Raw genomic sequence first — 23,312 nt, 5'->3', positions numbered from 1 at the left:
CAACTTGCAATGGGGCGTCAATGGAGCGAACTCATTGACAATACATTGAAATCCTCCCACATCACATTTAAGCATATTTTCCTGGCCAGGGAGAGTGGTTCTTACAGAAAACCCTGGCTCGAGCCTCTTTCAAAGAGATAACAAACGTTCGCTGCATTGCTTGCCACGGGGTTAACTCGCTGGAGGTTGGTGGGGAGGGAAAGAGTAGAATGGCTTCTGCTGGTTCTGCTAACTCTGGTTTCTTTGGTTTTTTCCAAGGCTACAGCCCACCCCTGAGCTGCCGTTTCCCTCCCTGTACGTGTGATGACAGCACCATGGACTGCACGAGTGGAGTGCACCACCACTTGAATTGAGGTTAAAAAGAGCCTAGATGGACTTAAAACCCCCTGTCCAGGACCCTGGAGCCAACCATTGCTACCCCTTTTCAAAGACCTCAGACCATGAAGCCTGGAGCCCTCTGCTACCATCGCTCAACAGCCGCCTCTGACAACCGGAGACCGCCACGTGATCCCAGATTTACCTCTGTCGTCCTACACCTTCCAAAACCCTATCTGAGACTCTGCTTTGCCCTCTAACTGCCCCATGTGTGCCCCCAGAGGTTCGGATGCCACCCCAGGCCATCGACAGCCTCAGGGGCCTTGTATTCCTTATGAGCCGTCAGCGTGCCATAGAAGTTCTCCACCCCCCCCCCCCCCCCCAGAGACCCTCTAATCCCCAGATAACCACTGTGACCTCCAAGACCCTTAAACACCCCCAGATACTCCAATAGCCCCCAACCCCCAAGGGCTTTTTGCAGCCTTCTGTTCATCCAGAGGATCTCTGTGTCCTTCAGTGCAGGCCACAACCTGAGAGCATCTTAAAGCCTCCTCACTAGCCTTACAGTGCTGCTCACAGCTTCCCCAGTACCCTCTGAGCCCTCACCCTCAGAGCTGGGATGCTGCTAAAGCTGAGAAACAGCACAGCCCACCAGGTTGGTGGCAAGTCAGCTCTTCCATCTGCCTCTCAAAACCCCCCATCTAGTGGCCCCACTGCTGACCAGCTGGTGACATTCATTGCCAGCCTCTTGAGTTAGTGGTCCCCCCCTGCTGACACATTGGACTGCTGATATTCGTTATTGGCCCCTCAGTTAATGATCCCCAGTGTCGGCCCCTTAGGCTACTGATAATCATCACCGGCCCTTCAGGTAGTTGTCCCCACTGCCACCTCCTTGAGCTAGTGATATTACTAGCCTCCTGGGCTAGTGGTCTCCCAAGGCCGACAACTTGGGCCAGTGATATTCATTATTGGCATATGATGGACGGAGTGCTGACACTTTTCAGACACTCACCACCAGTCACAGATCTGGGTTGAATCCATCATCATTCTTTAACTCACTTCGCCACCTCATTTCAGACCCAGTCGTATATAAATCAGTCTTGACCCTGTGCCTCATGGGAACAGACCAGCCCGAACTGCCAGGCCAGGTCTTCCCTGGATCAGTAACAAGCCTCCTGGGACCACTGGATTCAAGCTAGCCTGGCTGAGGAGGGGTGTTACCCCGAAACCGGTCCAGTGATGCTTGTTTCCGATCCGGGGAAGATCTGGCTTGGCAGTTCGGGCTGGACTTTTCCCATCGGGCACAGGGTCAAGACCGATTTGCATATAGCTGGGTCTGAACTGGGGTGGCAAAGTGAGCTAAAGAATGATGATGGATTCAACCCAGATCTGTGACAGGGGGTGAGTGTCCATCATCTCCTTGTGTTTGCTGGATTTATTATCGTCCCTTCTGGTAGTTGTCCCTGCTGCTGGCCCCTTGGGCTAGTCACATTCATTACTGGCCCTTCAGGTAGCCCTCGCCACTGCTGGCTTCTTGGGCTAGTGCTATTCATTACTGGCCCTTCAGGTAGTCCTCGCTACTGGCCTCTTAGGCACTTTTGATAACATTTAGTCTTCATGCAGGCAACCTCATCTGAACTTCCAACATCTCGACTGATACGCAGGGACAGACCTGGCGAAGCAACTGCTCAGGGCTGCAACTGCTAGTGGTTCTAGGGGCCCTCTGCTATAATAAGACCACAATAAAGTAATCCATCCCAGCATCTGTGTGCACAGTTTCTTTTACGCAAAGCTGAGATCTCAGCAGCTGTGTTATGGGTGGGCCCGTGTATGAACGAACCAGCAGATGAGTATGAGCGTCTGTAGTCATTGTGGATTGGGATCAGCAAGGCACCATGGTATGGTGGTGGCTGTCTTCTGAGAAGTGGCTCAAGGTGGAGATGTTATCCTCGTCAGATCCATCGAGTTTGTGATCACACTTGCAAAGGTGCAGGCCCAGCCTTCCTGTAGGACCCAACCTGGCACAACCAGGCAGCCCTCCCCTTGAGGGTCTGCTCATGGGATACTCCCCAAGAGGAAAGCAACACCACTGCAGATGAGCGACTGTGGGCGTTGTGACCAGGAAGAGCGGGCTAACGTGGGTTCTGGGGTCGCCAGTCTGGAATGACAGGACACCTGCATAAGAAGGGCACTGGTGAGTGCCGTGACTGTTAAAAGAGTGAGCGTAATTTGTGCAGGATTCAAAATATTCAAGCACTTCTTCAACCCCCACCTCATTTTCTATCCTACAGAGAAATGTAACGCCATCAGCCCCTTCTTCAGTGAAAAAACAGAAGGTCCAACAGCACAGCATCACCAAGCCTGCTTCCCCGCTATTCAAACCCCTGTCTCGTGCAAGCCTCACCACATTCTCAACTCCCCTAAAACTTCCTCCAAAGATGTCCCCTTCAAAACCTTTTCCTTAGAATTTCCCTTGCTCCTACTCACTGCCTTAATGCCTCCCTCACTCAAAGCATTTTTCCAGGAGCTCTCAAGACAGACCAGATCCTTCCGTTCCTGAAGAAACCTACACTGGACCCTAGTTGCCTCGCCAGCTACCACCCATCACACACCTAGCCTTCCGTGACAAGAGCAGTGAAGAATATAGTCTTCAAACAAATAGAAATATCACATAAACACCAACCATCTCCACCACACAAACCAATCCAGCTTTAGAACCCGCTGCAGCATGGAGCCAGCTACATTCCAACCCTAGACTGTGCCCTCCAGAGCACAGATAAATGTGACCCCTGGCACCTGATATTGCTGGACCTCTCAGCCGCTTTTGACGCCATCTGCCATACTACCCTCACACATGCCCTGAGGTTTCAATCTGGATTCTCTGGCAGTGTTCCTCACTGGTCCTACTCCTAACTATCCAACTAACACTAATTTTTTCACAGAGGTACCCCCTGATGCCCTACTGTGTTCCCTAAGGTTCAATCTTGTTCTCCCATCATCCTCAACCATTCAATGCAGCTCCACTGATAACAGCATCAGCATTCACCACCACAGAAAGGGCCCACATGTTATGTTGATTTGTATAGCGCACTAATCACCCGAGAGGGTATCCAGGCGCTTGGGCAAATTGTGTAGGTGTGTGGTTTCAAAGTGCTTATATAAAGAGCCAAGGCTTCCACTTCTTGCGGAATTCAAGAAGTGAGGAGGAGGCTCCGATGTGTTGCGGGAGGTCGTTCCATGTCTTGGGTGCCATGTAGGAGAATGAGCGACTTCCAGTTGTATGCGGGGAGTGTGTGTGAGTGAGGCAGATCGTAGGTGTCTGGTGGGTTGTTTAAAGTGTATGCAGCTGTTCAGGGATTCTGGGCCTGTGCTGTGTGGGGCTTTGTATGTGTGCGTGAGAAGTTTGAATTAGCTGCACTTGTGAATGGGGAGCCACTGAAGCTTCCTGGGGTGCGGTGTGATGTGGGTGCGGCGTGGGAGGCTGAGTATGAGTCTTGCGGCTGCGTTCTGATTGGTCTGGAGTCTGTGTAGGACTTGTTTGTAGCTTTCGGCATAGAGAGTGTTGTCGTAGTCCAGCCTGCTAGTCAGGGCTTTAAGTGGGCCGGATCTCACCGGGTCTGAGCACCGGCAGTTTTTTTAAGGGGGGCTCGAAACTGGTCTCTATTGGGCTCTGTTTTGTGCCCTGGCCCAGGCGCTCCGTTTATTTTTCTCCGGACTGCAGTGACAGCAGGCACATCGATGTGCACATGGTCAGCGTTGCAGAGGAAGGGAAATCCTTGAAAGAGGGTCATTTTCTCTTTGGATTTCCCGTCTCTTTTTGAAACTCAGGAGCAGCAACATTGTTGTGGTGTCACCAGGGCTTTAAGTGGAACTTTTCTCAATATTATATACAAGCCATAGTTGCTGCTTATTTATCTTGTGCAACTAACAACCACTGACAAAGCCAATAGTCCTGACTTGTAGGTATGATGTGACTTGTATCATATATCTGGACGCAGTGACAGGAACAGCAAAATACAAGTCGGGCGGCCCACTGTCCTAAACACAGATTTTTAGCTTAAGTGTTTTAAGCCACGCCCTTAATTACATTGACCACACCCCTTTGAGAGACCCCCCCCCCAGTTTTTACATCCCACTTAAAGCCCTGCTGCTGGTGATGAGTGCTTGTGTGATGGTCCGTCTGGTGTTCTGAGATATCCATTTGAATTTCTTTTGCAGCATGTGTAGGATGTGGAAGCAGCAGCCGTCATGTTGAGCTTGTCATCTAGGATGATCCCTAGATTTCTTGCATAGTCTGTGGGTGTTGGTCCTAGCTCCGACAGCCACCAGTTGGAATCCCCTGGGACTGGAATGGGGTGGAATCCCATGTTGCCGAAGACCAGTACTTCCGTCTTGTCAGAGCTGAGCTTCAGGCAGTTGCTTCGCAGCCAGTATGCTAGCATGGTCATGCAGTTGGTGAAGTTGCTTCTGGTGGTGGTTGTTTCTCCGTCAGGGAGAGGATTAGTTGGATGTCATCAGCATAGTAGATGATGGTGATGTCTTGTGATCGGATGATGCTGGCGAGCGGTGTCATATAAATGCTGAAAAGAGTGGGGCTGTGGGTCGATCCCTGTGGGACACCGCATATCAGTTTCTTGATCTCAGATGTGAAGGGAGGCTGCCTGACCCTTTGGGTTCTTCCCGTGAAAAAGGAACAGATCTATTTGGGAGCGGATCCTTGTATGGCAATCTTGTGGAGTCTTCTGATGAGGATGTTGTTGGAGACACTGTTGAAGGCGGTGGAGAGGCCTACTTTTTCTCATTGGTCCAGGATGTTTTAAATGTCATTGGTGGCTGTGACAAGTAGTGTTTCGGTGCTGTGGTTCTTTCTGAATCTTGATTGTGTGATGTCTAGAAGATGGTGAAGTATGAGGTGGGTTGTGAGTTGCTTGTTAATGGCCTTCTCAATCACTTTAGCTGGATAGGGGAGCAGAGACATGGGTTCGGGTCAGCTACGGACTTTTGAAGGAGTGTATTGATTTCTGCAAGTTTCTATTCATCTGGGAAAGTGGTGGACGTGATGGAGGTGTTGATGATGTGGGTTAGGGTGATGCTGTGAGGCTATACTGATCAGAGTTCTGAGCGAGTCTGCTTCTGTGATTTTGGCCCAGCTGCAGATTGGAGTGCTGAACCTATTAGGGGTGTTGACTTGGTGTGTTGATTAGGAAGTGAATGATGGAGTGATCGGTCCATGTGATCTGTGTGGTGAAGTTGTATTTGATGCTGTTGTTTGTGGAGAAGATGGGGTCCAGTGTGTGTTGTGCGGTTTGTGTTGGTTCTGTGATGAGATGGGTGAGTCTAATGTTGCTCAAGCTTTCGAGTATAGCTGTGGAGCAGGGGTCGCTTCATTCTTTCAGCTAAAAATTGAGGTCACCGAGGAGAATGTAGGCTCAGGAGTTGATGGTGAGTGGAACAACAAAGTCGATGATGAGATTGGTAAAGGTGGCTCGTGGTGCAGGTGGTCGGTAGGTGAGAGTTCTATTCAGGCTGAATATTTCGGAGATTTGCAGCTTGAAGTGCAGGTGTTCCATGAATGGGGTGGCATTCTCTGTGAATATTGTGCCTGTAATGGATTCCTTGTAGATGATAGTGAGTCTTCCTGGCTAGTGAAGGTGGTCCTGTCAAGCGATCTTGTAGCTCATTGGGATTGCCGTAGACAAGTCAAGAGCCATTGAGTTGAACCAGGTCTTTCTGATGAAGAGGATGTCAGCTGTGTTGTCGTTCAGAAGTTCGCATATTTCGGTTGTGTGTTTGCTGAGTGATTGTGTGTTGCGAAGCATGCTTGAAATTGTGTGTTGACGTGAGGGTTTGCTGTTGCGTGTGGTGTAGGGTGGGAGTGTAGGTGTTGTTGGTTCTTGCAGCAGTGGCTCGCCAATAAGGGGAGCCAGGGCGGTGCCCCCACCTCTTTCAAAGCTTACTTGTGTCACAGTTTTTACCTGAAAACAAACCATCTTCCTGATTGTTTGTTTCCATTTAAAAAGCTGCATCATCATGTGAACATCAGCGGGGGCGCCATTGTGCCCCTTGGTGTTCTGCATGTGCGGAAGTGTTGGTTGTTACAGCCCGGCGCCTCCATAGCTGACATGTTTCAGAAACCTATGGCTGTGCAGCATGTCAGCTAATGGAGCTTTAGTGGGCCTTGTCAATCAAACGCTCAAATGCCCAATCAGAAGCCAGGTTAGAGAAGGAGGGCCGACCTCCAACTCTACCCTGGCTTCTGATCAGGCAGAGAGAGGCTCGAGCCTATGAAATGGGAGGCTGAGGTGTCAGCTCCCAGGCCTTCGAAGCAGGAGGCGCAAATCTGTGATTTTTTTTCAGGACCAGCCGAGCAGGAACTGCAGCTCGGTGAGTGTCCGAGAAGGTAAGATTTCAATATTGGAATGTGTGGATTTCTGAGTGTGTGCATGCGAGTTTCTATGGATATATGTGTTTTTAATTGCGGGTGTGGTGAGTGTCAGAGAGTATGCATGCGAGTGTTTCTATGGATATATGTGTGTTTAATTGCGGGTGTGGTGAGTGTCAGAGAGTATGCATGCGAGTGTTTCTATGGATATATGTGTTTAATTGCGGGTGTGGTGAGTGTCCGAGAGTATGCATGCAAGTGTTTCTATGGATATATGTGTGTTTAATTGCGGGTGTGGTGAGTGTCAGAGAGTATGCATGCGAGTGTTTCTATGGATATATGTGTTTAATTGCGGGTGTGGTGAGTGTCCGAGAGTATGCATGCAAGTGTTTCTATGGATATATATGTGTTTAATTGCGGGTGTGGTGAGTGTAAGAAAGTGGGTTTCTTACGGTAGAATAGAAGAGTGGTGCGCGTGCTCCACACCGAGACATGTGTTTTGAATTATCGCGCACACATCTGTGCACGATAATTCAAAACACATTGCGCCTGTGCAGGTAACCGCCACCAATAGGCCATGGACGGTGCAATGCGCCCGCCTTTGGCCAATTGCGTGCTGTCTTTGTTAAAAAGATGCACGCAAAGGCCAATAGCGTAGGACAAAAGAAAAAGCACATGAGCGTGTGCGAGTGGGAGGGCAGATTTCAAAAGCCCCTACATAAAGTCTTGCCAGGACAGTGCATGCGCGCTGTTACAGGCTCGACCTAAAAATGAACAAAAATGCACTAATTGTACCACATTTGTTTTCGTTCCTTTAACAGATAAAAAAACACAAAAAACGAGGTGCAATCAGTGCATTTTTAGATGAGCCCTGAAAATATTTCCTTTGTAACTCATACAACAAACATTACCCAAATATGCTAAAGTTTCCTCAAAACGAAAACAGTTGTATTTCTTTAACATATGGAAGCTTTGGCATTATCAAAAGAGGAGACAGTTGACATGTAAAACCTTGTACTGACCCAGATTATTATATACAGAAACATTATAATCTATAAAATAAAACAGGTTTTTGTACAGCTGGTAGTCTGAACCCACACATTTGAAAGTGTTTTCATATGCTGATAGTGAACAAAAAGTTTGATAAAATGAAATGTGTGCCTAAGATCACACAATTCAAACTGAGATGCTATGATTTAACCAGATTTTCTGATTTCACTATGTACAAATTAGCCACTAAATGGGTTATCTGGCTTTCTTTTTAGGTCTCGCTGAGCCAGCGCATGCGCTGCACGGAGAGACATTTAGTAGGTGAGTTTTGAAAGTGCTAATGGCTGGCCTAGCGCTTGCGTTCACACGAACTGCCGCCATCTGTCTTTGATCGCGATCACTTTCACGTTTCGCGGGCCGTGCGGCACTTTCACTTTCGCGGGCCGCGCGGCCAATACTTTTTTTTTTTAATAAAGCATTGAAGCTCTGTCCTCGCAATTTATTTCGTCTTCGTGCTCACCTCCTCAGCCCACTCTCTCCAGCCTACCCTTAATTCTCGCACTGTGGCCACTCTACTCTCAGTTTGGCCATTTCTCATCAGAGCCTTCCTTCTCTCCTCCCAGTCTGTTTATTTCCCCGACTCTCCAAGAAGCCTACTTGATCTGTGCTCAGCCTACCCAATCTCTGTCTCAGCCTGCCGCTTCTCCTCTGTTTTATTTCCATCCGCCCATTCTCCTTACAGTATGTCTGCTCATCTCCCAGTCAGTTTGTTAACCCTGCTCATCCCTTTTCCTGGCCCCTCTCTGTTAGACTATCCTCGCTTCCAGGCAGTCTTTCCACTCTCCTCCAGCTTGTTATACAGGTACTTGGCCTCGCAGCGCTCTTCTGTTCAGACCATGTGGTTGGGGTTTGGGGTTTGCTTTGCCCACAGGAGGGCTTCGTTTAGTCGCACCAACAGACCATGCGTACTGAGTTTAATACGTATAAACTACGAATGTGTAAGTTTGTATACTTTGAACATATGCAGAATTACATGGGCAGCTAATTCCTTTCAGTATCTACCGTATTTCTCTGTCAGACTTGTGCAATATTCACTTCGGCTTTTTTGGAGAATTAATTTACAATGATTAGAAACAATACACAGTTTCCCCAGAGACTGGTTATACATGTCATTATAAAGGAAAACACAGATATAATTCGTGTTTAACATCATAAGAATGTTGCCCTTGCCAGCGATTGAAAGGCAACAGTAAATGTTAAACGTTTTTTGTTACGCAAAATCTGTTGAGTTGTCAACTGTTGCATGGCTAAACACTTATAAGGTTTAGCCATGCAACAGCTGATGGTGTTGCACCAAGGATATTTTGCTGCAAAACTAAATACTTCTAAGGTCCCAAAAGCGAGACCTATTGGCTATGCCAATGCTTGTTTATGCTCTGTCGTTACCTATTATTGCCTTTTACTGCAGTTGTCATATAGCGCAAACGCTACTCAAAGGTGTTGCAGTGATTTAGTGAACACCAGTTACATCACACAAGGTAACTTAAAAGAGAAACGCCAAGCAACCACATAATCTAGTAGACCCTATCCAGCATCACCGGTCACTCCTCGCAAATCAACACCCACACAAATCCATTTGTGTCAACCAGGAGAAGATTCAACCAGTATTCCCACGTTCTAATCCTGCATGGTGCCATGATAACCATATGGTCACTGTAAGCCAACCTACCACATTTGGCCGTTTTTCCCCAAAATGTTCTTGTAGGACAGAACCCCCTGAACCCTCCTTTAGAGTGTCAGCCTTGCTCGCTTGTTCCAATTCCAGGTACATATCTATGCTTCACCCCTTTCAAAGTTCACCATCCGCCACTGGGTTCTTGTGTGGTGTGTGTGTTGGGAGGGGGTGTTGAGGGCGTTGTTAGCATGTGTGTTGGGGGTGTGGGTGGCTACTGGAAAATTAGCAGTGGGTACAGTTGAAAGCTCCTACTGTAGTGTGAGGTGTGCCATGGTAGCCGTTGGGGGAACGACATCGAAGGACTAGCGACCTAAGGAGTGCTGCAGAGTATTGCTGGGAGGTGATCGGACCAGGTCTCCTGTCTCTGGGCAAGGTCTGGGTGTATATGGGCTTGCCTTTGGTACCCCAGTGGCGCACTTGCTGTGCATCCGTGTTGTAGCTGTCATTAAGTAGGTCTTGGGAGGGGGAGGAGTCCAGGGTGCCATGATGTAATTTCCTGTGCTGATGGGTAATGAAGTCCTCTGGCTTGGCTTTTTCTTTTAAAGATGCTTTTGGCGTGAAAACTAGTAATGCCACTTCCTGTCCAGATGGATGATGGGCAATTTGGTGATGCTACTTCCTCTGCAGATGGATGATGGGAGATCCAGTGATGCCACTTCCTGTGCAGATTGATGATGGGAGATCTAGTGATGTTTCTTCCTGTGCAGATGGATGATGGGAGGTCCAGTGATGTTATCTCCTGTGCAGATGGATGATTGGAAATTTGGTGATGTCACTTCCTGTGCAGATGGATGATGGGAGATCCAGTGATGTTACTTCCTGTGCTGATGGGTGGTGGGAAAAATCTCTCTACTTGAAAGCTGTCTCAGCTTCAGAAATCCAGCGCCCCAAATACTGCTTGGACCTGATGTAGACATGACAGCACTTACCTGAAGCTAAACCTACCAAGATCGAAGTCCTGGTATTCGCAGGAACAACAAACATAAGCTAGTCAGAAATTGTCTCAATGACATGAAGCTAGTTTGATTTAGACCCCAACTCGGATTTTCCCTGGACCTCGACCTTCACATCATGGGACACATCTCCAAGAAAAGCAAGACAGCCTAATGACATCTCTCTCTCCTAAAGAAAGTGAAACTCTTCCTTACAAAAACCTAATTCACAACTGTTGTCAAACCCTTGCACTCCTGTATGTGGACAACAGCAACACCCTGCTCCGCTCCATGCGCTCTTAGATGCCACTCTGGTGCCCTTATGGCCATCATAAAAGGGTACAGGCCATATAAATGCCATGTTACAATTAGCATCATCTGAATTTATCATAAAAATCCCTCTCTGAGCTCCTGGACATCTAATTGTCGAACCCCAACACCCCCTTTCAGGTTCACCCTGCTCCATTGGAGCTCCCATTACAGGTTTAGTGTCAAAGTCCATCCTGGCTGGACGCCTGTTATCGGCCCTTGATGACTGTCGTCCGGTCCCACGCCCCATGTCTCCTGTCATCAAAGCCCCCTGTCACAGAGGGCAGTGGCGTGTTGAACAACACACTTTGATTTGGAATGGTTTATTGTGAACTATGAATTCTGAGTGATAGCGACATTTCTATCGTTGCTCTTTCCTCACCGCCTGTCTTAGAGTCTGTTCCTCATCAACAGGAACGCGGCACACATGAGCTAACGAGAATGTGAGGAGCAGGAGATGACTCGGGCCTGGACCGCCAGAAAGGAGATCTGGTTGTGGAGAGGAACAAGGCTGCATAAAACATTCGAAACTCGGCATCTCAAGGTTGTGGCCGAAAGATCCGATGGTCGCTGGTCCCAGGACCCACACACGTCATCTGCAGTGAGTTCGTTTTGGAGTGTATCTGAGATCTAAAGCAGATGGACAATGTGTCCAGGAAAACTCTGACGGCAGCAGTCCTGAGGAAGATCCGCTGTGAGTAGCATCACCCAAGCACCATCCCTAGGCAGGAGCAGAGGTTCTCCCCCTTCAACCCTGACTCCTTGAACAAGAAGCAGGAAAACCCTGGATCCCCTGGAGTAAGAGAATCTTCATCTTAAAACTTTATGCAGACGATGCAATGATTTACATTTTGATATTACAATGAGATGTAATGTGCATATGCTATCCTTCTGCCATCTAGGGTCATAGGGCAGATACGTCTGCATTAGATCTTGTTCTTTGTCCTTTTCAGAGGCCTACACAGCATTCTACTGTGCATTCTCATGATCAAGAAGGTTCATCTCTTATCCTACTTATGCTCAAAATATATCACTACATTCTGGACATTTCAGATACTTACAGCCTCTACCAGTGACTCCTGAACAGTGATACAGAATCAATACTCATTTTGTTATGGACTTTCCTCCTTCAGAATGGTTCCGAGTCATAGCGTTGACCATTTTTCCAAATATGACTTGTTTATTTACTTTGCCTGACACTCTAAACTACATAACTACTTACTCATGATTACATGTTCTAATGTTTTCTTACTTCTGATTACATGTTCCAATATTTTCTTGCAGCCATTTGTTGTTTACCACAAACAACAATTTCTAGAAGAGACCAATTGAATTTCTTTCTCACTTTCGGAAGGATTTTCATGAAGGTTCTATAGGTGAAGCTCTTTCTTCTGATTTTCATCGCCAGTCTAATGTACAAACAGAACAAGCTAATCCAAGCCAGGGACAGTTTCTCCAATGTCACTGTGATGTCCTCGAAGGTGACTAGGTGCCTGATTTACCAATAGTTTGCTTATGTGTATCCGCAATGCAGGCCTGGTTGCATGTAGGGCTTGGTAACCTAACAAGCCTTTGCATTAAGATGCAGTGCGTGCGTGCGTTGTGCAAGTGAAAGGTCTAGAAACCAGGACGTTGTGCTTGGATTTGCAGTGTCTTTATCCCAACTCATAGTCACGAGACAGAGAAGGAAAATGTCCCTTGTCTTGTGCAGTCATTGCCACTGCAGAGACAGCTGCCAGGGAGAAGGCCTCGTTGTCCCTTCCTGCTGGGACAAGAACTCCACTGCTGAAATAGCAATTCTTAGCGCTCCTTCAAGTCCACAAAAAAGAAGAAATATATATCCAGCCAATCCGGTCTCCAGTAAATGAACCCTTATAAACTCCTCATTTGCTTAAGAAGTTCTTAGGAGCGCTAAGAATTGCTATTTCAGCCCTGAAGAAGTTGTGAGTCTGATATGACTTTACGAAACACGTGGCGGCTGCGCTTGTATTGAACTGCTGTCCTGACGAATAAACAGTGGATGAAATATTTGGAGTGTCTTATCAACTGATGATTCTATTTTTTGGAACTTTGTCAACATGGATATTTGAGTGCTCGGAGGTTTTTGAGTATAGTTTTGGACCACCTTGGTTGTCCTATTGGGGTGGTGGGAACCAATCCCTTCCTTCTGAGCACCACATTTTTGGACTTGGACATTGTTGACTGTTTGACCTACATCTGCTGAGCGCTTGAAATAACTGTTTTCCCAATTTGTAGAATTTAATGCAATATCATAGCAAAAAGGCATTAAAGAAACAAGAAAATCATGGTGGCTTACGCACCTCAGCACGCACCTCAGCTGTGCCAGGGTCTGGAGAGTCGTGCGCTGAAGCAAAGGAGGAGAGATAGGATACCAAAGGGAGCCAAATCAGGTCGCGTTTAATCGTTAGGGAGACGGGAGATACGTAATTAGTATCCAGGCGATGATGGAAGCAAACTGCGTTCCACCACGAGTGGTAGGAGACATTTGCAGCCTGTTTCCAATTAGAAGTAATGGTATGGAGAGCCACAGCAACTAGAAGGTCAAGTAATAGATAATGGGAAGGAGATTGCGGGAGTCTCGGTGATAGGGAACCTAGAAAAACTTGCAAAGGAGAAAAGGGAATTTGAAGTTGGAATATCTTTTGTATTTGCATCCATACTAGGTGCCAGAACTTGGAGATAGGAGGGCATTCAAACAACATGTGTTTGAGATCTGCAACGGGACAGGAACAGGACCAACAAATAGGGGATGTGTCAGGTGAAAAACGAGATAAAGCATGTGGAGTACATAAAGTTCTGATATAAATGAAATTTAAGGTTTGGGTAGTATTCGCAGCTCTAGAGGCTTTATGAAGCTTAGCCCATATTTTGTCCCAAAAAGGTATTGGCCAATCCTGAGAAAGTTCCAATTCCCATGCATTCTCGATTTTAGATTTTAGTCTGTCAGTGGAGTAACGGAAAGAATTATAAATAGCAGAGGCTGAGGGAGACGTCTCCAATAATAAAGAAGAAGTAGCTTTGCGGTCCAAAGGAATATCGGTAAATGGCGCCAAGGAGCGAAGATATGAGATCAGGACTGGGAGAAGGGCATGGTATTGCGGTCGAGCAGAAGAGGGCAGTGAGAAAGAGGATTGAAGTTCCTGGAAAGAGAGAGGAGTATCCTGGGAAATTGATTGAGAAATCCAACACAATCCTCGAGAATGCCATGTCTTCCAAAATATGGTGCGATTACGAATTTTGAAAAGAGAGTTGTGCCATATCGGTTGTTCGTGAATGGAAAGGAGGGAGGGATAAGATGATGTTATGTAAGGGACAAGGATAGTACGGGAATGAGAAATAACAGGCGTACGAAAGCGAACTAAAGAAGACGAGAAGGATAAGAATTCGCGAAAGGTAAAGGGGGACAGAAAGGAAGATTCCATACTTAACCAGACGGGCGGATAGTGCGGGAGATCAGAAGAGAACCAACGGGTCGATTGTTTCAAAGAGAAAGCTCGATGATATTCTCTGAAATCCGGAAAGCGCACACCAGACTGGGCCTTATCCTTGCGCAATGAAGCCAAAGCTATCCGAGACCGCTTGCCATTCCATAAGAATTTCAGCAACAAAGAATCAATCCGTTTAAAGAAGGAAACTGGAATGTGTACTGGAAGCATGGAAATGGTATAAAGAAGAAGAGGGGATTACATCATTTTTGTAGAATTGAGCCGACCCCACCAGGACAGAAAGAGCGGGTTCCAACGTTGAATAGCCGTGTCCATTTTCTTGAAGACATAATCAAAATTTAATTTGAGCGTATCAGACAAGAGAGGAGCGAACCAAACACCCAGATATTGATATTAGATGGTTGCCATGAGAAACCCGTTTGGGAAAAAAGGTGCTTTTGACAAATAGGGTTTAAAGGTAGAATCTCGCAATTATCCGCATTTAGGCGATAACCAGAGACCGCGGAAAAGGAAGACACCTGCTGGAGAAAAGAGGGAATAGAGGAAACAGGACCAGAGCAGTAAAAAAGAATATCGTCAGCATAAACCGAGAGTTTAACCTGACGCGAACCAAATTTAAAACCAGAAATACTGTTGTCCAGACGAATTTTGGGAAGAAAGGGTTCCAAGGCTAAAACAAAAAGTAGGGGGGATAGAGGACAGCCTTGTCGCACTCCTCTGTGTAACGAAAAATAATCCGAGGTCATCCCGTTGACAAAAATGGAAGCCTGGGGATTAGAATAGAGTAAAGAAATAATAGAGATGAATTTGGAAGAAAAGCCGATCCAGCGTAAGGCTTGAAACATAAAATCCCACCCAATCCTGTCAAACGCTTTCTCCGCGTCTAAAGAAATAGCCGCGAAGGGAAGCGACATAGAGGAAGCCTTGCTAAGTATATTAAGAAAAACACGGGAATTGTCAGATGAGAGACGGCCCTTGACAAAGCCTGATTGTTCAGGGCTAATGAGATCGGGTAAAAGGGGATCCATGCGCAATGCCAGAATTTTAGCCAAAATGTTATAATCCGTATTGACCAGGGAAATTGGTCTGTAATTTTTGCATAATGAGTGGTCCTTATCTTCTTTGGGAATTAAACAGATTAGAGCCTGTTGGAAGGAGCCACTTGAAGAACCCGCTGCAAGGAAGGATTGGAACAGTAGTAACAGTTTAGGGAGAAGTAGAGAGGCGAAGTGGCTGTAAAATTCAATAGTGAAACCATCAAGACCTGGAGACTTACCGTGCCGCAATTTAGGAACAGCATGGGAGATTTCAGAAAGCTAAATGTCCCGTTCTAGGGCAATAAAATCAACGTGAGAAGCCGGGGGGGAGGGAAGCGAATGAAAATATGAAAGAAGATCCGTAGTCTCTGGGATGTGTTCGGGGGTATAAAGATTGTCATAGAATTTAACAAACTCAGCAAGAGGTCCCAGTGGAAGTCTTAATGGACTCAATCTTTGTACGCTCCTTTCATATCTTTAAGTAATTGGCCAAAAGTTTCCCCATTTTGTTCTTACCTCCATAATACCTGGAATTACATTTTAGCAAAAGGTTAGAGGCTGCATCAGTTGTAAATTTATTGAAGGAAACCTTTGGATCAATAAGCTTTTTAAGAAAAAACTCAGATTTAGAAGCATGATAATCAAGCTCTAGAGTCTTAATAGTAGCTAAAATGCGTTCGGACTTGGCTTCTGGAAGTTTCTTCCGTCGGGCTACAAAATTAATAATAAAACCCCTAGAGGCTGCTTTAAAAGAATCCCAAACAGTAACAAAAGAGGAATCAGGGGTATGATTAAGAAGGAAAAATTCAGTGGCAAAGGCAGTAAATTCAGCACAAAAAGTAGGTTCCAAAAGCAGAGCATTGTTGAAATACCATCTGCCAGAGTGAGGGGAAAAAGGAAGTAGGTCAAGGTCCACATGAACCGGAGCATGGTCCGAGATTAGGATGGAACCAATGTCAGAGCGTATAGCGTGCTGGGATAGGGATTTACTAAGGAAGATATGATCAATGCGGGATTGGGATTGATGTGGGGGGGGAGAAAAAACTGTATTCTCTAAGATCAGGATTACACAATCTCCAGATATCTACCAAGGCATTATTTTGAAAGGCGTTAACAAATTGAGAGTGCATCTTAGAGGGGACAAATTTAACATTGGAATGACGGTCAAGGAAGGGATCAACAACTTGGTTACAATCTCCCCCGAGAAGTATGTAATCTCCAGAAAGGGAGGACAGCTTAGTTGAAATAGAGGGCCAAAATAATCTGTCAATCCCAGTTGGGGCATACACATTAAAAAGAGTGATAGGAATATTATCTATAAGCAGTGTAACAATAACCCATCGACCATCAACATCACATCCGTGAGAAATTGAGGAAACATTTAACTTTTTATGTAATAAAATCACAACACCATTTTTCTTGGAAACTGTGGGGGAGCAGAAAACATGACCCACCCAACAACGCTTGAGTTTCAAAGCCTCTGTTTCAGAGAGATGAGTCTCCTGAAGGAGGGCAACATCAGACTTGAGTCTCGCTAAATGTGATAAAACCCTTTGCCTTTTAATGGGATTGTTTAAACCCTTAACGTTCCACGATGTAACACGGAATGGAACAGCTCTCTTCCACTTTAACCTCACTCACTGGGGGCAGGTTAAGGCACCTGCTAGCTGTCCCTTTTACCTTTTGGGGCTAAGGGGATCTATTGGGTGTAACACAACATGACACTCCATGTAGGACCATGCTTCTGATGACCCAGACGTTACACACCCCATACAAACCAGAGACGGCCAGAAGAATTTGAAGACACCCCTCAGCTCGAGTTTGTTGAGCGCTTAACGCTTACAAAGGATCTTCACGAATCACTAGTACTGATTCTTTGGGAACAATGGTGGTAGAAGCCAAGGACGCAGAGATAGAAAGAGCGTTTATACCAGAAAACAAGTGCCTGCCATCGTTACCCATCTGACAGCGAGCGGATTTTCATTAACCAGGGAACAAATCATGTTGATAGTCGGAGATGACCCAGTGTAGACCACTCAGATGTTCTATTTGTGGATTGAAATAGAAGCTGCAGATGCAGCAGGGATATTGACAAATACAGTAATGGATCCTTCAGCACGTTACAACCCATGGAAATCAAGAGAAGTGCCGTTAACTTACAGTGGCGGTAACAGCGATATATAGACAGTTGTATTACAACACTGAGGCCATAGGCGCTACTCAAACGCGTACACAAGCACACATCTGACGTTAACTCGGACAATAAATGCAATAATGGGGCGATGCCTAGCCCAATGGAGATTCTGAAGGACCTCTTCGTAGGAGAAGGTTTATCCTCACTCAGGCATGCAGAATAAGCACTAGATAGTGGATATACGCCTTCCCAAGGAGATGGTGTGAACCCCACTGCAATGGCAGTTATGGGTAAGCGTAGTGATCCTCCGCATATTACCACACTTCGCGTTCCCTTGATGGCTGTGCTCACCGAGGTCATCAAGCCAACACAGGCGGAGCATGGTGCCTCCCCTGCCGTGGACCTGGGTATGAAGATGGTGGCAACATTGGAAACATAACTGAAAGAGAGCCATGTCATATTTATAGCTCTTGCCAGATGGAAACACGGTCCCGGAGACATCAGAGAAACACGGCGTACTTGCCATAGCCTTTAATCACGGTGGATGGTGTCGTACTAATTAATTTGGCCGCCACGAGGTGTACCCAAACTCATAAATAAAGGATAGAAACGTGCCTTAAATTACCTTATCCATAAGATTCAGAGAGCTACGGATAGAAGAATTTGCATTCCATCGTTGCCGAATACTAGGACCCACTGGGTCGGAATTATCACCAGTTGAGAGGTCCACGTTTCGCATTACTCCTTTTCAGCCCTGTAGAAGTCAAGGGTTTTACACCCCACTGACGAAACACGTGTTGGCTGGTTTGCGAATCAACACACCAATATTAAAATCCACTTTTCAAAGAAAGGACACCAATGTCTTCGTCCGTGACCAACTGGAATTGTTTCATATTGTTGTTTTACTCACATGCGTGTGCACAGGACTTGTTGTTTATTTATAGTCGGACCAAGGTCCAGAACTGACGGTTGAGGGGTTTTTCCCTCACCTGGAGCACCGCATTCACTATCCTAGTTTGTGCTAACTCCACGTTACTTGACAAGCGCCATCATATACCCTGTGATAATTAATACCCCCCTTTTATTTGCTGTTATACTTTCTATCATGTTCATCAGCACAGATATTCAGGGACAGCTGGGCGTTCAGTAGATCCACAATATGAAACCCAGCAGCTGTACTGTCTGGTCCATCTTGTACAGCCCACCAGGGCAGCTCCTGGAAACTGCAAACTGCGCCACTGACAAGAACGTCACAGGGTGTGCTGCAGTCTCAACACAATTGAAAAGAAGAACAATTCAAGTCCAAGCACAGATTAACAAACTCCAAGCACTGTAATGCTTAAAAATGCTGCGATGACATTGTCGGCATTACCACTGACACCGGTCAGAGACTACACCGATATGTTACTAAACACAAGAACCAGAAACACATCAGACATTAATTCTAAACTGTCTGAATGTGAACACTGCATTGTGCAATCAATTGAAATTATTATTATTTTTATTTTAAAAACTCACACCTACACTGAAAAAGTAGACGGGCAGAGTCCAGGCGAGCAGTGGTGACATACACTAACCTTTGATGCTGATTTCATTCCTAACTTGTCTACCCATAGTGGTGTTCCTCATTTAGACCGTGCTCGGCAAATACTGAAACTTCATTCTGCGACTCTAAAATGTAACAGCGAGGCTAAGCAATAAGGAAAGTTTATGAAGAGTCAATAGGAGTGTGTTGACTTAATCTACAGTCAAGATAATAGCCACCCCGCTGCAAGATGGTGCAGTTTGGTCAGACTTTGCTTCACCAGATTATAGAACCAGCAGATACAAGAGCCCCACACCTTTCACCTGAACCTGGATGACATCTTATCGCCAAGACCTTTAGCCAGCCACTGAGATAAGAAACCATCAAGAACTTGCTGATTGTCGCTCCTGTACTTCGATGTGTAGTGCTGATTGTCATCTTGCCACAGAAAACGCTGAGGCTTGCATGGTTACAATAAATATGCTGACTGTCTTTTTGCTAATTTCCGATACCTCTAGGATAGTGTTGCCGCACTATGGGCGGGAACACTATGCAGTACCAATGTGGGAGAATAAACCTGAATTGTTCACAGAATTCCCTTACTTTAGCCTCCCACCATCAAAATATCAGTTTGATCCCAACCTGTATTTCTGCAACCAGTATTACACAAACCTGACGTGTATGTTTCTTTATAGACATACAATTATGTATCGTCTCCATTTCTGAGTTGGTATACTGAAGATGAGGTTTGTGGTGTGGAGTAAAACAATTCCTATACAAAGAGTTTGCGGAACTGAAAAATGGGAAATTTGAGAAACAGATACTTTTTTGTGAGTTTTTACATTATTAAAAAAGCAGCACGCCTTTAAAGATATTATAGAATTGCTCATCCATATTGCCCCTAAACAGAATTGGTCACACTTCAAACTGGAATTGCAGGAGGGTTAAGGAAAGTCTGAGTGATAAGGGCATTTTTAAGAAAGAAGCACTGGCTCAAAGCTCACGCGGCCATCTTGGTCAAGCGCTAGGCTCCTCCCCCAAGAAGCACTGTCTTGATCTTTAATGGGAAAAGCTACAGGAAGAAAACCACCTTTCAATGGAGAGTTGGTAATAAAACTCTAGAAATGGGAAACTCCTACCCTTCCTGGGGAAAGTCTTCTCTGGCAACTTAAATGATAAAAACAATATTCAACATATCTCTAATAAAGCAATCTCCCACGGTAATGTTTTAAAAACTTTTTATGAAGTTTAAGACCAGCGTCACTTTGGTCATTTGTTGATGATATATTGTTTAAAAATTCTTCCAACCCTTGTATATACTCTAAAAACAATTGAAATGAAAACGTGGACCTTCATTGAATTCAGCAAAGGGTAAGATTTTACGTAAACTTTTTTTTATTTTTATGTTTAAAACGTTTTATTGAGACAAAACAAACCATGGGGGAGGGGGATAGGAGGGCAGGATACATGGAATACAGTCAAAGAAAAAGGGTGCAACTCCAGAGGGTTGGCAATAGGTAGCGCGGTGGGTCAGGGGGAAAAACACAGTAAATGAAGGCTAGAAATACAAGCTGTGGAATCCCCGCACGCGTATCCGACACCCCAAATCTAAACAATAAAAACCCCCCCATCAACACCTCAATAGAACACAATCCCCCCCCTCCCATCCCCCATCCTCCCAGTAACGAAACAACAACACTCCCCCCCCCCCCCCCGTCCTATGGTCCCGCATCAGAGTAATCCTAACCAGGAAGCCCCGCACCCCCCCCCCCCTCCCCGGGGGGTCCCCGTTTCACATGTAAGCTAGTCCGCCGGGGTCACCGGCGGCGTCAGCCTGAGCAGCCTAAGATACCTCGGGCAGGTGAGCTCCCGGAATTCAGTGGACAGCAGCGCTAGAAAGGGTTGCCACAGCTCTTCAAATTGGTCTATCTCCCCCGCAACCGTAAGCGACAGCTTCTCCATCCCCAGCACATGCCAGAGCCTATGCAACCAACCGGTGATGGAGGGGACGGTGGTTGTGCGCCAGTGGATTAGAATGTTCTGAACCGCAGACCCCAGCGCGATTGCGATCTGCCTACCCCTACGGGACTTCAGTGGGTACATTAGGTCATTGGGGAGGCCCAACAGGACATACGCCGGGAGTCGCGGTAGCTCTATCCCAAAGTGCTTATCCACCTCGTCCAAGACTTCCTTCCAGTAGGCGGTCAGCACTGGGCAATCCCAAAGAATGTGTGTAAGGGTACCTTCCTGCCCGCAGCTCCGCCAGCACCCCCTGTCAGTGTGTTTATGCATTTCATACAGTCTCTCCGGGGTGTAGTACCAGTATGTGGATACCTTAGTAAAGGTCTCCGTAAGGCCCGTGTGATATGCAGAGTGCCGCGCCCGATACGCAATTTTGTCCCATTCCTTGTGGCTGAGTGTCCTACCCAATTCCCTGTGCCAACGCTCCCTCCCCGGGTTGAAATAGTGAAACGGCGGGGGTTGTAGGTATTTGTACAGATCGGTGATCAGTTTAGCGTCGGAGGTCCGAGTAGCCAACCACCTCTCATACGGTGTAATTGGACGGGCGGCGGTGGCACGCACCTGGGGCTGGAGGGCCCAATGCCGAACTTGCATGTAGCGCAATCTGTCCAGCTCCGTCAGGCCGAACTCCTGGCGGAGTTGCTGAAAAGGAACCACTCCTTCCGGGCCATAGATCTGGAAGAGTGCCCTGCAGCCCGCCCGCACCCAGTGGGAGAAAACCCCCGGCTCCATCCCTGGGGAGAAGTCCGGGTTGCCCGCGATGGGCGTGAGCGGCGAAGGGAAGGTGGTAAGGCCCCGGGCCTCACAGACCGCGTCCCACACCCGCAGGGGGACCCGCGTAACAAAGGAAGCGTAAAGATTAGGGGGGCGATGCGCGCGGCGCAGGAATGGAACCTCTTGTAAGGTGCGGCCCGCCACTGCCTGGTCTTGGAAGAGCCAATGTTTGTCGGACTCCCACCTGCTCCACTCCACCAGATAGCGGAGCTGTGCCGCCTGAAAGTACTTACGGAGGTCCGGAATGCCGAGACCCCCCGCTTCCGGAGCAAGCGTGGAGAGGACCCTCTTCATGCGTGGCCTGCGGCCCTGCCAGACAAAGCGGGAGATGTCAGCCTGCATTTGTCGTATCCAGCCCGCCGGGGGTTGGAGCGGAAGGGCCCGGAAAAGATATAGTATCTGGGGCAACACCGTCATCTTGACCGCCGCGATTCGCCCCAGCCAGGACAGCAGGCCTTTGTTCCAGCGGCCAAGCTCGTCCTTGATCTTCCTGCTGAGGGAGGCATAATTGGCCGTAACCATCCCCGATAATGTAGGCGCCAGCAGAATCCCCAGATACGGCACCGTGGACGAGGACCACTGCATGGGGAAGAGCCGCTGAAGATCCCTCCTGGTTTCCGCAGCCAGGGACACGTCTAATGCCATCGACTTGCTCATATTCATTTTGAAGCCGGCCACCCCCGCAAAGGCGTCCAGCTCTCGGAGGCAAGCAGGCAGCGACCTCCTAGGGTCGTCCAAAGTCAGCAGGACATCATCCGCGTAGAGACTGACGGTGTGGACGTACTGGCCCATCCGGACCCCGACAGCATCCGGATTATTACGAATCCTCTGAGCAAACGGCTCCATGTAGAGGGCAAACAAGAGCGGCGAAAGAGGGCAGCCCTGCCGCGTGCCGCGCTCGATGGCAAAGCCACCGGAGCTACACCCGTTGACCCGCACCGACGCTGAAGGATGCTTATAGCAGTTAAAGACCATGGTGCGGAACTTATCGCCGATTCCCAGTTTCTTGAGGACCAGCTCAAGATACGGCCAGTGAACTCTGTCGAAGGCCTTCTCCGCATCAACGGACAGCAACATCCGCTCCCCCGAGATCCTTGAGGCCTTCTCCAGAACATGCGTCACCCTCTTGGTGTTGTCAACCGTCTGTCTGCCGGGCACAAAACCAGCCTGGTCCGCCTCCACCAGGTCGGGGAGGTGTGGACTCAGCCTGGACGCGAGAATCCCCGTGTACAGCTTGAGGTCGACATTTAAAAGCGAGATGGGTCGGTACGAGCCGCAGAGGGCCCGGTCCTTCCCAGGTTTCGGGATTACCGCGACCGTCGCCCTCAGGAGATCCGGAGGGATGGCTCCGGGTTCGGAGAAAGAGTTAAATAGCCGAGTAAGGACAGGGGCCACGGCCGTGCAGAAAGTCTTGTAAAATAGCGACGTGTACCCGTCCGGGCCCGGGGCCTTGCCATGTTTCAGCCGCGCGATAGCTGAAATCACTTCCTCAACATGGATGTCCCGCTCCAGGTGGTCAGCCTGAGCCGGATCCATTACCGGGAGGGTCAGCGACTCCAAATAGCCGTCGGCATCCCGTGGCGAGGAGGGCTCCTCAGCATACAGCGCCTCGTAGAAGCCGCTACCTCCGCGTCCCCGGAGACAACCCCCCCGTCCGCGCCCACCAATTCTTTCACAACGCTGCGCTGTT

General features: G+C 47.6%; 1 protein-coding gene across 5 annotated transcripts in view; it reads left to right on the top strand.

The window, feature by feature from the left end:
- Positions 1 to 12,656, top strand: part of PHYHD1 (phytanoyl-CoA dioxygenase domain containing 1) — a 151,431-nt gene extending 138,775 nt beyond the window's left edge. For 2 of the 5 annotated variants that reach the window (XM_085614032.1, XM_085614031.1), the window contains exon 12: positions 259 to 2,099. In XM_085614032.1, the coding sequence (XP_085470158.1) occupies positions 259 to 304 (46 nt within the window). In that variant the 3' untranslated portion in view covers positions 305 to 2,099. Of the gene's footprint in view, positions 1 to 258; positions 2,100 to 7,962; positions 8,009 to 11,077 lie in introns of those variants that run through there. The other 3 variants (XM_085614035.1, XM_085614033.1, XM_085614030.1) reach the window with 3 other exon arrangements.
- The last annotated feature ends 10,656 nt before the right edge of the window (positions 12,657 to 23,312 follow it).

This window comes from Triturus cristatus, chromosome 1_2 (assembly GCF_964204655.1).
Source record: "Triturus cristatus chromosome 1_2, aTriCri1.1, whole genome shotgun sequence".
Classification (NCBI taxonomy): domain Eukaryota; kingdom Metazoa; phylum Chordata; class Amphibia; order Caudata; family Salamandridae; genus Triturus; species Triturus cristatus.
The sequence above is the reverse complement of the archived record's forward strand: the minus strand, read 5'-3'. Positions and strand labels throughout refer to the sequence as shown.